The sequence below is a fragment of the Pistacia vera genome, unplaced genomic scaffold (genome assembly GCF_008641045.1).
Source record: "Pistacia vera cultivar Batoury unplaced genomic scaffold, PisVer_v2 Contig347, whole genome shotgun sequence".
NCBI lineage: Eukaryota > Viridiplantae > Streptophyta > Magnoliopsida > Sapindales > Anacardiaceae > Pistacia > Pistacia vera.
In genome coordinates this window covers 1968028-1984825 of record NW_022196165.1, presented here as the reverse complement: position 1 = coordinate 1984825, position 16798 = coordinate 1968028, and the positions used below count along the sequence as shown (strand labels likewise).

Here is a 16798-nt window from a genome sequence, read left to right as displayed (position 1 = left end):
TATTGTATTTTACAGTACATTTCATAGGAGTTGCACTGAGTGAAACTTGGAGGTTGAAATCTTCTTACGGAAAAGGTGATGTAAGTAAAAACCCATGAGCTTATTATAGTACGTTGGAACAAGTTGATAGGATTCCCTGTTATGTCCTTATGTCCCTTCAATGGTAGAATGATGGCTGATGCTTGTGCAAATTCAGCACAGAGGAAATGTACTCCATCATTTCTAGGGTTTCTTGTTTCAGGATATGCCAAATCTTTGAACTTATAGTTGTGGTAGTGTCCTGCATTATAGTTTTTAATGGTTTCTGGAGAAGGCTTACTTTTTGTTGCCCTCTGAAGCTACTAAGCGCGCTGGCTTTCAGCAATTTATATTCATGCACTATGCTCTGCAGTTCTTTATTCCAGACTTATTGAGGTGGCCCTTTTTCATGCTATTCAGTTTGCTTTCAGGCTTGGCTTGACTCTGGCACGTGCGCAAATGATTTGGCTGGTAACTTGGGGCGTGGACACATACATTCGGATGGCTGTCATTTTGTAATTATTTTCTGGATTTTCTTCCTTGGAATCTGGTTATTATGGCAGAATACAATTTAATTAGATATGTTAGATGAGCGCTATAGCTACGTGATCGTTACTGCCAGATGCTTTATCTGTTGTACTTCAACGTGGTGAAACTGATATTATTTGGTTGTTCTCTTCTATTTGAAACACTGCAGATTTATTCTGGGATTTTCCTGATGCTTTTGCCTTCTGATGCTGCTTTTGTTTCTTGTGGTGTGTTTGCTTAATTGATTATCACAAACAGTTGATCCTACTCGGAATGAAGTTAAGAAAAATTGAGAGATTAAGAGTTCTTCTCTTAAGAGGAGAGTCAATTATACCTCAGAGTTTCTCAAACAAGACTGCAGCTTCGTTCCTATCAGTTACTAATTTTACCCCCATCATGAGGCCTCTTCCTCTCACATCTCCAATGACTGAAACAAGATTTCATCAATGTGAGAAAAACTGTTTAATAAAATCGCCACTCTGAAGCATAAGCCAAAGCTGTGCAATTAAGAAACAAGAAAGATGATGAAATGACGAGGGTTTTTCTCTGAACATATTATGTGATTATACTAAACTCGATAGTTTAATATTTAATAATCTAATTATAATATACTAGATCGGGGTAGATGGTGATAAACTCACTAGTCTAGTGCATCCAACTGTATATATTTAATGAGAGCGGTGAGTGACTTTTAATCCAGAATTTTTAGAATAGCGAAATTTACCTCCATGAAATTAAAATTTGTTACTAAAATGTGTTGAAATCATGCAAAAGACAAAAACACCCTTAAATATCTTTTTTTTTACCCCTATTATCATTACAATGAAACAACAATAAATTAAAAGATTAATTGCCCACTTTTACCTTCACTGGGGTATTAGATTAAAAAATTATTAGTTCATTTCTCTTTCCATATTTTATTTGTTACTAAACCAGAAATTTTCTAATCAAATTAAGATTTTTAACACAATATTGTAAACAAAAATTAATAATTACATATTTAAAACAAGCTCTTTAAGACAACACAAAATAAATGGTAATTTAAAAAGGTTTTATCAGTTTTAGAAGTAATAAATTTCGTATTTTTTATTTCATTCTTTGTATTTTCAGACAAATATACCGAACGTATTTTCATCTTTGCATTTTCAAATAGATTCTTTAAGTTTGAAAACTTTAGCATGGTCCATGGATACACCTTCACTCTAAATCTATCATGTTGCCATTTGTGGAAAATGAGTAAAAATGTAACTTAGGTCTTATAAGAAAGTGTTAGGATTAAATGGTAACTTTGTTTTTATATAAAATAAAATAAAAATATCTTTGTAAACCTGACAACAATATAGCAGAATTAAGACAAATGGGTACCTATCATAAAAAATTTTTAACTTCGATGATCCATTAGATAACGCAATAGAGTATCATTGATACATTTTTTAAACATTGAGTGTTCATTTGATTAAAAATATTATTTTCAAACTGAAATTAGTAGAAAATTGTGAGAACGACTTTGAATTATTTTATTATTTTATATTCATTTTAAGGATTATATCCTAAAACCTTTTTCGAAAATATCTTAATTTATTTTTACCACACATTTTCATAAGATTTTGGTATTTCTTGTTTAAAAAAAAAGTGCATAAATTCTATATCAAATAACCATAAAAAAATATAGCGCGCACGGTCGGCTCCTTTTTCAGAACGGGAAGCTGTGGGCCTGCGGCATTCCAGCGCTCGGTTTTAGAAAGACAAAAAGCAAAAGCAGCAAAATAAATAAATATATATTATTGGTGAGCGTGAAGGAAAGAGTAAATGAAAGCCAACGAGACTCCATTGAAGATTCCATGCTGACGTTGAACATGTTTTGTCATTAGTAAAGCAAAATAAATGAGCATATAGATGCTTATGAAAAGGGAAGAAGGGAAGCTTTATTTCATTAGTTCAGTGAACATTCCAAGTCTCTTCTTTGTTTTATTTTGTTCTCTTTGATCTCCTTAATCTTCAAGAGAGAAGACAAATAGACATGGAAAATTGTCTGGGTAAACAATCATCAAGATCTAGGAAACATATAACCATTCATGATAGTGCTCAGTCGGGGGAAATTAATGGGTTTCAGAAGCTACTTCAAAAGGATCCATCTCTTATCAACGAAAGAAATGCAATTGTAAGATTATTTTTTTTCTTTTAGTATTATTTTTTTTTAATTAATGAACATATATCCACTTGAAAGAATTAGATTTTGTCACTTGATTGTTTACAGGGTTTTGGACAAATTAAAAAGGGAACAAAAATTATTTCTTTGCAAAAGCTGAGTGTGTTTATCTTCTAATTTGTGTATTCACTTTGGTTTAAGTGCAGATGTTGGAGACACCCCTTCATCTTTCTGCTGGTAACAACAACACAGAAATAGTGAAATTTCTGCTTGAATGGAGAGGAGATGATAAAGTTGACTTGGAGGCGAAAAATATGGTAAGTGAAATTTAGTTTTATTAATTTTCCGGAGAGAAATCTAAGCACTGTAAAGCCAAAAAATATGCTAGTAAAAATATGACTGCTTAGAAAAAAGAGAAAAAGAAAAACCAGGTTACTTGAGAAACCATGTATTATATGTTGATCTGTTGATTTTTGCAGTGTGGAGAAACTCCATTGCATTTAGCTGCCAAGAATGGGTGCAATGGAACTGCACGATTACTTCTTGCTCATGGTGCTCTTGTTGATGCTCAAACTGAGGTGTTTTTTAATTGTGAAACTTTTTCCTGAAAAATGTGATAGTGATGTATTTTTATTCAATTTATTTCCCATTTTCACATGCAGTATGGAGTGACACCACTAAAACTTTCGATTTTCCACTCAGTTCGAACTAAAGACTGTTCAATTGTCAAGACATTGCTCGAGAATAATGCAGATTATAATGCTACAGATGATGTACGGATTTTAATATGTATTCTAAAATAACAAATAAATATATATTTATTGCTAAATATCAGTAATTTAAGTAACTTTGATCGCAGGAGGGCATGACTGTTCTAGATCATCTTTCAAAAATCCAAGAAAGTGGGAAGTTGCATGATGTATTTCTCTCTCATCAAGAAGAGCAACGAAAGAAAAAGGTACTTGAAGCATGTAGCAAGCAAAAAGAAAAGATGGATGCTCTTGATAAAGAACTATCAAATATTGTGGGTCTGGATGAACTCAAGATGCAACTTCGGAAATGGGCAAAGAGCTTTGTTGTGGATGAGAGGCGCAAGGCCCTTGGACTGCTAGTCGGCACTGAAAGACCTCCTCGCATATCATTTCAAGGAAATCCTCGAACAGGTAAAAATTATTGCTGCATAATCTTTAGATCTTTCCTTGAGGGCACCGGTGCATCTAGAGTTTTTTATCTGAGAGACTGTTGTTTATAAAAACTTATAGAGTCCATCATTCAAATTAAAACCAGTGTTTTGAAACCTGGACCAGATTGGCCAGTTTCATCAGTCCCTTCTTCGGTCCGAGGACACCCTAAATTAGGTTTCAGCCATTAGACCAGGTTGACACGCGGCTGAACCAACGAAACAGTGTTGAACCATAGGTTCAACCGGCCTAGTGGCTAAACCGGGTTACCAAAATCCCTACCATCATTGACTTGATTCTGACACTGTTGCACCCACCTGACACCCCAACCATCTTCGGCCAAGCGCACCCGCCGATGGTCAACCATCGTCCGCAACACAATCAAACCTAGGGTTTTTTTCTTTCTTCTTTATTTCACACAAATCTTCAATCAAACCAAACCCTTATTAACTCTGCTCACTCTAACTCACAACAAATTATCAGCCATGCCTTGCCGAAGAGACGAAGATGAAGACGATATGATGGATGAGGATGATTTTGACGATGAGTTTGACGACGATTTTGACGATGAAGAAGAGGACGGTATGTGTTCTTGAATTTGAGTGCACTGAATTGGGGGGGTTATTAATTGGAAATATGTAGGAGTGTGTTTACAAGATTTTAAACCTATAGGGACTAATGAATTTCTCAGGGGTATGTCTGTTAAATTTTATACTAGGGTTTTAGGTTGAAGTCATCAGTATGACTCGTCGGTTGGACCGATTGGACCTCTTAACCCGAGATCCCTTAACCAAGTCAAGTCTCGGGTCGGGTTTAAAAACATTGATTAAAAAAAATATATCCATAGACTTTATAATCCATATTAAATGGGAAAGGGGGATTGGGTATATAAATTTCTAGATGATGGGTTTAATCATAGTCTAACATTTTATTCAAATTTTTTTTTTAGGCTTAAAAATTGGATTTAGTAAAATTTTCATTTAGCATGTTTTTGGGTTTAATTATTTTAAGGGTAATTAATAATTTTATAAAGTATTGAGGGTCTAATATAACGATCTCTCTCTCTCTCTCTCTCTCTCTCTCTCTCTCTATATATATATATATTGGTTTTAAATCCCAGGAATGGTGCTACCCTATCCTAGGCCTCCATTGGCTTCGCCAATGATGAATTTTGGCACTGGTAAACTTCCTCACATGGCATTTCCAGGAAATCCTATAACAGGTAATATTGTTGATTACTTTCATCTTTCCTTGAGGGTGGCGGTGCATCTAGAGTTTTAGATTTGAGGGACTATTGTTTATAAAAACTCTTCATTAAAATAAAAAAAATAAAAAATATATCTATAGACTCTATAATCCAAATAAAATGGGCAAAGGGCATTCTTGTGAATGAGCGGCACAGGACCCTTAGACTGAAATTCAGTGGTAGAACTAGGATTTTAAGTAAGAGGACAAAATTCAAAAATAATATATTTTAAATTTTTTGATAATGATAAATAATTTGTTTGGTTCAATACAATTATAGTTTTTCTAATACATGGTGAAGCAAATAAAAGAAATGATACTAACATAAGAAAACTTATAAAAAAAAAATATATTATTTTCTAAAGGTAAATTAAATTAACGAAACTAAGCAGAATAGGATTCATAACGTAATGAAGAATTTGTCCTATATCAAAGCCTTAATTTATGAAGCTTGTATAATTTTTATTTATAATCTAAAATTTTATTTAGTTTATTTTTTGGATTAATTATTATATTGGGCAACTAAATTTGTATATTGTGGACTTAAATATAATCTAACATTTCATTTAATTTTTTTTATAGGTTTAAATATTAGATTAGGTAAATTTTCTTTTAACTTGTTTTTGGGATTAACTAGTTTGGGGGTAATTAGTAATTTTATAAAGTATTAAGGGCCTAAGGAATAGTTTGTATTGTTCCTTATTCATTTTAAATACCAGGGAGGGCACTGCCTCATCCTGGGCTTGTACTGCCACCGCCATTGCTTGAAGTTGGCACCAGAAGACTTCCTCACATGGCATTTCTAGGAAATCCTGGAACAGGTAAAATTGCTGCTTACTTTAGCTTTCCTTGAGTTAAATCTAACATTCTTTAAATGGATTTGTCCTTTCTGTTTGTTTTAAATAGAACTTGTGTACTTTCTCAATTATTTTCTAAAAAAAAGCGTATGCAAATTAATATTACTCCTAACATAATATTTTGTTTTCTCAAATACCAAATTATTTATTTAGTTTTTTTTTAATGCTGGATATTAGGTAAGACCATGGTGGCTCGAATCCTTGGAAGACTACTCCATAGTGTGGGAATTTTACGTACCCCTAATGTAAAAGAAGTTCAAAGGGCAGATTTAGTTGGTGAATATATTGGTCAGACTGGGCCAAAGACTAGGGAAAAGGTACAATACTTTGCTTTTCATATCCTATGTTTGCATAATTCCGGTTAAATATACAAACTAAATATACAAATTCTTATATACAAACTGATGTGACTAAACTCTTTTATAGCCATTAGATGTATCGTTACCTTTTATGTTTCAAAATGCATAATATCTTAGAAACATATTTTATATTTTATGGTTTATTTTAACAAGAAAAAATAATAATTTCATGCATAGATCAAAGAAGCTGAGGGAGGTATTCTTTTTGTGGATGAAGCATATCGACTGATCCCGTGGGAGAGATGTGTTGGCGACTTTGGGTTAGAAGCCTTTGAAGAGATCATGTCTTGTATGGACAGTGGAAAAGTTTTAGTCATATTTGCTGGCTACAATGAACCAATGCAACGTGTAATATCTTCTAATGAAGGTTTCAGCAGAAGGATTACTAACATTTTTAAGTTTAAAGATTTGAGTTGTGAAGAACTAGCTAATCTTCTCCATATCAAGATGAGTAATCAAACGGAGGATAACTTGTTATATGGGTTCAAATTACATTCTTCTTGTAGTAAAAATGCCATTGCAGAGCTGATCCAGAAAGAGACAACAAAAGTGCAGCGTATGAAAATGAATGGGGTTTTAGTGGATATAATGCTAAACAATGGTAAGGGGAATTTGGATTTTAGGATTACTAATGATTGTGTGGAGAGTGATGAATTGCTTACCATCAAATTAGAGGATTTTGAAGCAGCTTTGAGATTTTTACCCATATAGCAGCACTCTTAGCGTTTGAGTATAAACATATAAGTCTTCTTGCTTTGTGCGCATTTAAATGTTTAGTCAGCCAGTTTATCAGTTGAACTTTTAATTTGTATTTACAATAACTATTTTAAGTATTTGGGATGATAAAATTTCTACTCTTTCTTTGTCTAGTACTGTTTTGCTTTAATTATTTTTGTTATGATTCTAGGGTTAGTGAAAAACTGATTAAGTGATGAATCAACAATATAAAACTTATGACAATCAAAATAAAGACAAGTAAAGAACAAGACACAGCAAGATTATAGTGGTTCGGCTTTACAGCCTACATCCACTCTCCAAGGCTCACACTAGGGATTTTATTATCAACCAAGAATGTACAATGATCAGAACATAAGCTAAACCATTACACAAGGAAAGACACACCGATTAGAGAAAACCCTAACTCGCTCTGCCCCCAAAACTCTCTGTCGTTTCTCTGGAAAAACATGGGTTAAATAAGCAGGCTTTTTCCTCCTGGATCATCACCATCTGTACTTGATTCTCCATAACAGAAAGTTTGCTGGATCGATTCTGGAAGTTTCGCTAAGATGAGAGCTGTCCTCCAAACAGGCTGTCGGCCCAAAACAGATAAAAAGAATAGAGAGCTCGTTGATAATCCAAACCTAATAGATAAGTCTTTAGGTTGGCCAAAACGTCGCATAATGAATTTTGACTTGGTTACTTCTGACTTCCACCGTGGGCAAATCAGGAGCCCGTCACCACAATCTCCACCTTGGCTTCTTGATTTGTCATCCCTCCAATGTGGCCTTGGAAATTTATCAGTTCACTCTTGAACTTGAAGTAGACTATACAGAGTCTGTGTTTTTCAAATGGGACAGGTTTGGTGAACATGTCGGCTGGTTGTTTGAGATCCATCAATTTTCTCAATTTCAATTTCCCCTTTTTCATCATTTCCCTATGAAATGAGGCGAACATCAATGGTTTGGTCCTCCATGGTAAACTTGATTTTTACAAAGGTGGATCGCACTTGGACTATCATTGTTAATCTTCACAGCTTGCTGCTCAACACCCAACTCACTGTCAAACCTTTCAGCTAGGTGGCCTCTTTTGCTGCCTCAGTCAGTGCAACCATACTCTGATTCAGTTGAGACAGAGTTACCATGTGCTGCAACTTGACTTCCAACTGACTGTGTTTCCCCACAAGGTAAAAACAAACCCAGATGTTGACTTTCTTCTGTCTAAATCCCCTGCATAATCTGCATCACAAAATCCCTCAACACACTCATCACAATTATGATTTTTCTTAAAATAATTCCAACTGATTTAGTTCCTTTTAAGTATCTCATATCCATTTAAGAGCCATCCAGTGTGACCTTCCTGGATTGCTCATGAACCTGCTAACCAAGCTTACAGCAAAACCTAAATCTGGTCTTGAACAAACCATCAAGTACATTAGGCTTCCCAGTGCACTAGCATAGAGTATCCCTGCCATTTCCAGTCTACCAGATTCAGTTTGTGGACTTTGCTCATGTGAGAGCTTCAGGTGAGCACGAGAGAGTCTGAATAGTTTAGCATCCAGCATGTTGAATTTCTTCAGAATTTTCTCAGTGTATTCCTTTGGACTAACTTTAACTACCAGCAGCCCTGTTTCTGACAGATAACACCAAGTATTTTGTGAGCTGACCCAGCTCTTTCATTTCAAACTTGGTGTTCAACAGCTTCTTCGTTGACACAGCTCAAATTTATCATGGCATGCCACAGACATATCATCTTATCACTGTTGTAACCTTCAGGCTGCTCCATTAGGATATTTCTTCCAATCTTCATGCAAGAATGCTGTCTTCACATCAAGTTGTTCCAATTCCAAATTGATTGAACTACTAGAGAAATCATGACCCTAATGGATGTATGCTTGCACCCAGGAGAAAAAATTTCATTGTAGCAACCCCCTCAACTTGTGTGAACCCCTTTGCAACTAACCTAGCTTTGTACCTAGTGCATCCTGAGTTTTCAAACCTGGTTTTTTCTTGAAAATCCATTTACATTTTACCACCCTACAGTCTTTTTGTTTATCAACCAGAACCCATGTGTTATTCTTCATAAGAGAATCAAATTCTTCCTCAGGCTCTCTTCCATTCCAATTTTTCAGATCTAGAAACTGCCTCTTGGAATGTCTTAGGTTCATCATTCATCTCTTCCTCCACCTGAGAGCATAAGCCACCAGGTCTGCATATCCTAGTCTACTTGGGGTCTCTGATTTTCTCCTGACCTATCCCTTGATAACTGATGTCAGTCAAATTTGAGTTATCTACACCTGGATATTCTGCCCTACTTCATGATCACCAATTGGTTCTTCCTCATGAGTGTCTAGTTCCTCAACTCCACTTTGATTCAAACTTGGTTAAGACTGGAGTCAGTCACTTCTTTCTAAGTGTCCAGCATCTGAATAGTTCTCAGCTTCATCAAGTCTGTTTCCTAAGCCAGTAGAGTATTTTCTCTGAATATGGCATCCCTACTTACAATACATTTCTAGTTTCTAAATTCCAGAACTTGTAGCCTTTAACCCCATCTGGATACCCTAAGAAGATGCATTTAGAGGCTCTAGGTTTTAATTTCTCATCCTTAGAATGAACATAGGCTAGACATCCAAATTCTAAGGTTTTCAAGGTTTACAGGATGACCAGTCCACTTTTCGAGTGGGACTCTAAAACCTATAGCTGAGAGAGGTGCCTGTTTATCAAGTAGACAGCGTAGGGCTGCTTCTGCCCAGAACTTGACTGAAGTTTGGAGCATGACAGGATACTCTTACCCTTTCTAAGATAGTCCTATTCATCCTTTCACAGAGTCCATTCTGCTGTGTTCTCACTGTCCTATGTCTAACTACCCCATTAATCCTACAGTATTTTTAAACTCCTCATTAATGAATTCCAAACCATTATCAGTTCTAAGCTTTTTCAGTTTCTTTCCACTTTGCTTTTCACCCTGGTTTCCATTCCTTAAATCTAGACTAGGTTTCATCCTTGGTTTTAAGAAAATAAATCCAAACATACCTAGATAGTCATCCACAATACAAAAATACCTACACCCCTCAAGTGAAAAATGCCTAGATGGTCCCCTAAATCAGAGTGCCACTACTCAAGTGTTGAGCTTGAGTAGTGATGTCCAGTCCCAAACTTTACCCTGTACATTTTCCCAATACACAGTGTTCACAAAAATTCGGTTCCCTGTTTTATCCCCACCTAGTAGGTTTTATTTGCTGAGTTCACCTAACCCTTTTCACTAACATGGGCAAGCCTTCTATGCCACAAGGTAGTCTTATCTAGCTCCTCAGTTGCCCCAATATTGACTTCTCCACTATCATCCTACCTTTCAAGACATACACCCATTTCTTTTTTCAGCCTTCATAATGACTAAAGACCCTTTTAAGACACTAAGACTCCCATTAGCACCTTATAATTCAGACCTATAGAGTCTAATGTTCCAGAGAGATAAGGTTTCATTTTAGTTCAGGGATATACCACATTAGTAAGTGTCTAGCTAATCCACTATGAAGATTCAGTTTGACACTCCATTCCCTTAATATGACAGACAGCATTATTTCCCATCATTACTTTCCCACCATCCAAAGGTTGAAATGAGCTAAACCACTCCCTATTAGGTGTCATATGATAGGCAACCAGTGTCTAGGATCCACTCATCCCTATACGGCCCTCTGAATAACTAGGACCTCTGAACTCTCATATCCTTCAGATACTACCCCTCACTGCCTCCATCATCCTCTTTCTTATATTTCACCCCTCACTGCCTCCATCATCCTCTTTCTCATATTTCTTCTTTTTTCTCTCAGGGCAGTCTCTTCTAAGATGACCCTCCTTATGACAGAAGAAACACTTCCATTTCCCAGGTTTGGACTTGACCTATGTCTATTCTAACCTCCCTTTTTCCAATTCTTCTTTTCAGATCTTCCTCTTACTACGACCCTCACCATCACTCACATTCTTATCCCTAATTCTGTTTTCTGTATCCTTAGCAGAGATAGCTTCTAATACTTCTTCTAGTTTCAGAGTCTGCCTACCATATTTCAAAGTCTCTACAAAGTTTGAATAAGTTTTAGGTAATGAATTTAACAAGATTACAGCTTGATCTTCATCACCTATTTCAATAGATTACTTTCTAAGTCTTGTATAATCTAAGGAACTCATTCTTATTATCTTTTATTGACTTTTGTTCATCCATCTTAAACCCAAATAAACTCTGTTTTAGAAATAACTATTAGGTACAGTCTTAGACTGATAGAGTGAGTCTAACCTGCTCCATATCTCCGCAGCAGTCTTCTCTTTCTTGACTTCTCGAAGCACTTTATCGCCCAGCCAGAATCAGGGAACTTTTGGCCTTGTTCAGCATTGCTTGTTTTTCTGTGGTGGTTAATGTATCAGGTAGATCTTCTTCTCCTTTCAGAGCCAACGCAAGCCTTCTTTAACAACACCGCCTCATCTTCATTTTCCACAAGCCGAAATCGTTTTCACCTGTAAACTTTTCCAACTCAAATTTAGTCGACATGTTTTTCTTACAGATCAGAAAACACTCAGTAATAGGAAAGAGATCAATTTTAATGAAATCCCAACAACACGATTGAAGAGCAGAGAAACCTTAACTGGACCTTTAACGAGCCTGATACCAATTGTTATGATTCTAGGGTTAGTGAAAAACTGATTAAGTGATGAATCAACAATATAAAACTTATGACAATCAAAATAAAGACAAGTAAAGAACAAGACACAGCAAGATTATAGTGGTTCGGCTTTACAGCCTCCATCCACTCTCCAAGCTCACACTAGGGATTTTATTATCAACCAAGAATGTACAATGATCAAAACATAAGGTAAACCATTACACAAGGAAAGAACACACCGATTAGAGAAAACCCTACACTCGCTCTGCCCCTAAAACTCTCTATCGTTTCTCTGGAAAAACATGGGTTAAATAAGCAGGCTTTTTCCTCCTGGATCATCAGCCATCTGTCCTTGATTCTCCATACACAAAGTTTTGCTGATCGATTCTGGAAGTTTCGCCAAGATGAGGAGCTGTCCTCCAAACAGGCTGTCGGCCAAAACATAAGAAGAGAATGAGAGCTCATTGATAATCCGAAGCCCTATTAGATAAGTCTTTTAGGTTGGCCAAAACAACGTCGCATAATAGTTTGACTTGGACCTTATGCTGACTTCCCCCGTGGCAAATCAGGAGCCACGTCACCACAATTTTTAATATTTAAGAAATCCTTGACATGGAGGCATTAATGGCATGATAAAGAAAAATATTCTTGTGAACAGACTCTACTTAGGTCTGCAAAAGGATATCAAATACAACTGTAGGTGAATCTAGCAGTTGCTTGTAATTGTCAATAGCAATTTGCAGAATGTGCAAATTCAGTGTAGTAGCTTGTTGCTTCGGTTAAGAAACCCTCCACAGCAAAATCAAGGCATCTTACCCGACAGATCTTTCACATGAAATTTCGAACTTTTAAATTTCGACTTTGATCCTCATTTTTTTCTTATCCACTTGAAATGTGAGGATTTGAACTTGAACACTTTGGTTTTATTATTTTGTTAAGTTGTCACTCTACATAAAAGTTTAAGCTCACAGGCTCATATGGTTTGAGACAGCCCCGAGGCCTGTTTGAGAAGCTAAAAACTGCATTACTAGGTTGGGATTTGTTAACTCTATTGCAGATTCAAGCCTCTTCATCTATCGAAACAGAGCAAGTTACTACATTTGGTGTATGTAGATGATATTCTTCTTACTGGAAGTACTGGTGAAATGGTAATGGATGTAGTTCACAAACTAAACAAACAGTCTGCACTCAAAACTCTTGGCTCTCTAAAATATTTTTTGGTTTTCAGGTGCTCCGAACTGACCTAGGATTGCATATGAGTCAAGAGAAATATGCAAAGGATCTCTTAGTAAAAACATGATGATGAACTCTAAACCTTTCTCCACTCCCATGGCAGTAGGTGCCAAACTTTCATTTGAAGATAGTGAAGCATTTGATAACCAGCCTTGTATAGGTACAATTGGAGCTCTATATGCTTAACACTATCAAGACCTGATATCTCCTATTCAGTCAACAACTAAGCCAGTTTTTGAAAGCTCCCACTCACCTCCATTAGCAGGCATGCAAAAGACTTCTGAGGTACATTAAGGTACTCTAACTCATGGCATATAGTTCACTAAAGCACAAGACTGACTCTAGAGGGCTTTACGGATGCTGATTGGGCCAGCAACATTCAGGACCGAAGATCCACCAGTGATGTTGTCTCTTCCTAGGTCCAAATCTGGTTCATTAGAGCTCCGTAAAACAGAAAGTAATAGCTCTTTCCTCCACTGAAGCAGAGCAGTCTACTGAAATTGCATGGTTTCAATCCTTATTCTCTGAAATGGATTATCTCTTGCAGCCATTCCCATTTCTGGTGTGACAATCAAAGGTAGGCTCTCTTGCCTCCAATCCTTTTTTTCATGCAAGAAACACATTAGCTAATGCTCATTTGTAAGAGACAAATTTCATCCAATAAGTTGAAAGTTCAATATGTGCCTGGTGACACCAAAAAGCTGACATTTTTACTAAAGCCCTCCCACCAGCAAGGTTTGAAACATTAAGGGATCAGCATTCAATCCAGACTTCCAGAGTTAAGCTGATCAATAGGTTCTGATGAGTTTAATCTTCAGTATTGGTGCTGAATTACAGTCATGTCTTGGTACTGCTGTGTTTTAATGCTGAGAATTTTACAGAAGTGGTGCTGGATTATAGTCAGTTTTAGTACTCTTCTTTTTCTTTTTTTCTTCATGCTGAGAGTCTTACAGAAAGTGTACTTCAGTTGGTACTGCTGTGTTCTATGTGAGAAGTTTTACAGAAGAAATTTTCAGTTTTGTGCTGAGATTTTCAGCTTTGGTACTGCTGGGTTCTACTGCTGAGAATTTTTAACAGAAGAAAATTTCATTTTTGATGCTGAGATTTTCAGTCTTGGTACTGCTGTTGTTCTATTGCTGAGAAGTTTTACAGAAGAAATTTTCAGTTTTGGTGCTGAGATTTTCTTGCATCTGAGTTATGTTCAACTGATTTGTTTTTTGATCTCTGCTGATTTGTCTTAACTGAAGTACTTGGTGCTGTTATGCTGGTGTTCTGCTCTCTTATACTCTGCCTTGACTGAAATGCCTGCTTGGTAATGGACTGAAGTGCTGTTTAGTACTGTTGTGCTGGTATTCTGCTCCCTCATAATCTGTCTTGACTGAGAGTAAAATGGTACTTAATCAAGTTAATGAGCAGATTTTTGCAGAGTAGATGGTTTAGTTTAAGAGGGATGTTAAGTAAAATGGAGAAGTTGTCAAGAATTCCAAGCTTGGTTTAGAGGGAGATGTTAGTAAAGTGGTTGTTTGTGGCCGTTTATCTACTGCTATATTCACTGTTACTCTTAACTTAAAACTCTATAAAGAGTTCATCATTGTACACTTACTCAACTTTAAAAATACAAGTATTTTCCAGAATTTTCTTTCGTTTTCCCTCTGTTTTTACTCAAAATATCACATAGTTTAGACCTAATAATTATATTTGAGTTCAATACAAATCTAATCTGAACCTTTGTATATGTATTTTGTAAAGTAGCTCAATGCTTCGTGGATAATGCTTACTTTATGTTGCCTTCAGCAATTTATATCCAGGCCCTGTAATCTGTGGTTCTCTAATCTATTCAAAATTGGACAACTAGTTAATGATATGTGTCAGATGAAGGTTACTGCAATGTTAATTTGGCTGGTGTTTGGTTTTCTGGGCTTTGAAATGATGTTGATTGCTCTTTAAAAATGTCTTTAAGCTGCCATTATTTGACTATTCTGTTTTGTTTGAAACACTATTTTATTGTCAACTTTTTCTGACGTTTTGCCTTCTGCTCCAAGTTCTGAGGCTGCTTTCGTCTAACAGGTTTGCACAATCAGATTATTTTTTATGTGTATATGGCTATTGCTATATCTGATTTCTGTTTAAGTCTTTAACTTTTTTTTCTTAATTTTTCTTTTTACCTCTAGTTTCACTCCTTATCTAATCAGATTGCATAGATAAAAGACTAATTAGTTACTCATCTTGCTTTAGTTTATCCTCAATTAAATTTGGTAAAACCAGAGTTCTACAAGGAAATTTTACTGCCTTTGACATCTTTAGACCCTATAAAAACCTATATTACTTACAAACCCCATATGACTCTCACCTACTCCAATTAATTTATTAGATTGATATTCATAAATACTTCTAACATAGCTCAAAGAATACAAATTTGCTGGACGGATCCAGAAATGCCTGGCATTATATAAACAAATTTATTGAAAACATGAAGGGTAAAGTAATAGGAGTTTTGAAACTTGATAGAATTTTAAAAGAAATTTCTATACTAGTAAAAAAAAAAAAAAAAAAAAAGTATTTTTTTTCTAATTAGTAAATGCCTTTAATATTTTAATATTTCAAAATGTGCTTGATATAATATTGAAAAAGAATTTATCTACTTAAGTTTTCAAATTTATCATTCAGATGAAACTTTCGCTCTTTTTTAAAATAGTTCTTTAAGTTTGAAAACTTTATCATGGATACACCTTTGCGCTGAATCTGTTAGAGAAAAGAAAAGGTAACTTAAGTCTTATAGAAAGTATTAGGGTCAAATGAACTTTGTTTTTATTTAAAAAAGAATGTTCTGTAAACTTAACCACAATATAACAAGTTAAGACAAACGATTACTATGATAATTTTTTTTTTTTTTTTAAAAATTTTGAGGATCCATTAGATAACGCAATACGATATTAGATACTTTTCATCATGACTTTAAAATATGAAAGTTGTCATCCGAATAATAAATTTAGAAACTTTGAGAGCATCTATTACATTCTCCATATGAATATTCAAAATTGTTATTAGATTAAAATTAAAAAATTTGTTAAACGACTTTTAATCATTTAATTATTTTATATTCATTATAAGGATTATAACCTAAAACCTTTTTTGCAAATATTTTAATTTTTTCTACAATTCATTTTGTAGACAGTAAAATCTATGGTTACGGAATGAGGTATGATCTTGTGAGATTGAGTCACTGACAATCCGTTGAACCTAAACATAAAAAACAGTGCAAAGCTTAAGTAAACACCAGTGTGTGTCTGTCATAGGCACTCTGACGCTCAAGTCAGTAGAATGAATGAACCTATTTAGTGAAAGCTAGGGAAGGAAAGGTTACCAAAGCTCATAGGAATAGACTACGTGGAGGTCCAGTTCTCAAGAGCACGAACCTTAATTATAGTAATGATATTAAATAATGGATTCTTAATGGGAGGCAAGACCTCTCTTTATATAGTGGTAATGTACCCCCGCTTTATTATTCAAATGCCCTAAGGTATGAAATTTACCTTTCAAGTAATTTTCTTTTTTTTAATGGAAGGGTAAATGTCAATTTACATGTATTTCGAGATGTGGCCATTGTAAAGTGTAGGGTATGTCATTGAAGAGAATAAGGGTAGAATGGTCATAAAGTTGATTGAATTTAAATGGCATAACGGTAACCAAGGGTATAATGGTCTTTCATACAAAGCCATATGTAATAAGTATCCATAAAAGTGCACCAAGGGTAAGTTAGTCATTTACCTAATGGATTTCTTAATTGTTAAGTGTTTTAAAGAAGTCAATGGAATTAAATGAGTGCTAATCTTTATGTTGTGTAGAAATGACCAAAA

The 16798-nt window shown here is 35.2% G+C and overlaps 2 protein-coding genes across 2 annotated transcripts in view; both read left to right on the top strand.

Annotated features, from left to right (window-relative positions):
- Nucleotides 1-603, top strand: part of LOC116139078 (disease resistance protein RPP2B-like) — a 40745-nt gene extending 40142 nt beyond the window's left edge. The window contains exon 7 of the mRNA XM_031424759.1: nucleotides 450-603. The gene's annotated coding sequence lies outside the window, so the exon portion shown is untranslated. The remainder of the gene's footprint in view (nucleotides 1-449) is intronic.
- A 1950-nt stretch (nucleotides 604-2553) lies between these two features.
- Nucleotides 2554-7158, top strand: LOC116139154. Its single transcript, XM_031424824.1, has 10 exons — nucleotides 2554-2707; nucleotides 2902-3012; nucleotides 3175-3273; nucleotides 3358-3468; nucleotides 3555-3858; nucleotides 4360-4458; nucleotides 4997-5098; nucleotides 5841-5942; nucleotides 6156-6295; nucleotides 6515-7158. Exons 1-10 carry the CDS (start codon nucleotides 2567-2569, stop codon nucleotides 7046-7048), a joined length of 1743 nt encoding a protein of 580 aa, XP_031280684.1. The 5' UTR covers nucleotides 2554-2566; the 3' UTR covers nucleotides 7049-7158.
- The last annotated feature ends 9640 nt before the right edge of the window (nucleotides 7159-16798 follow it).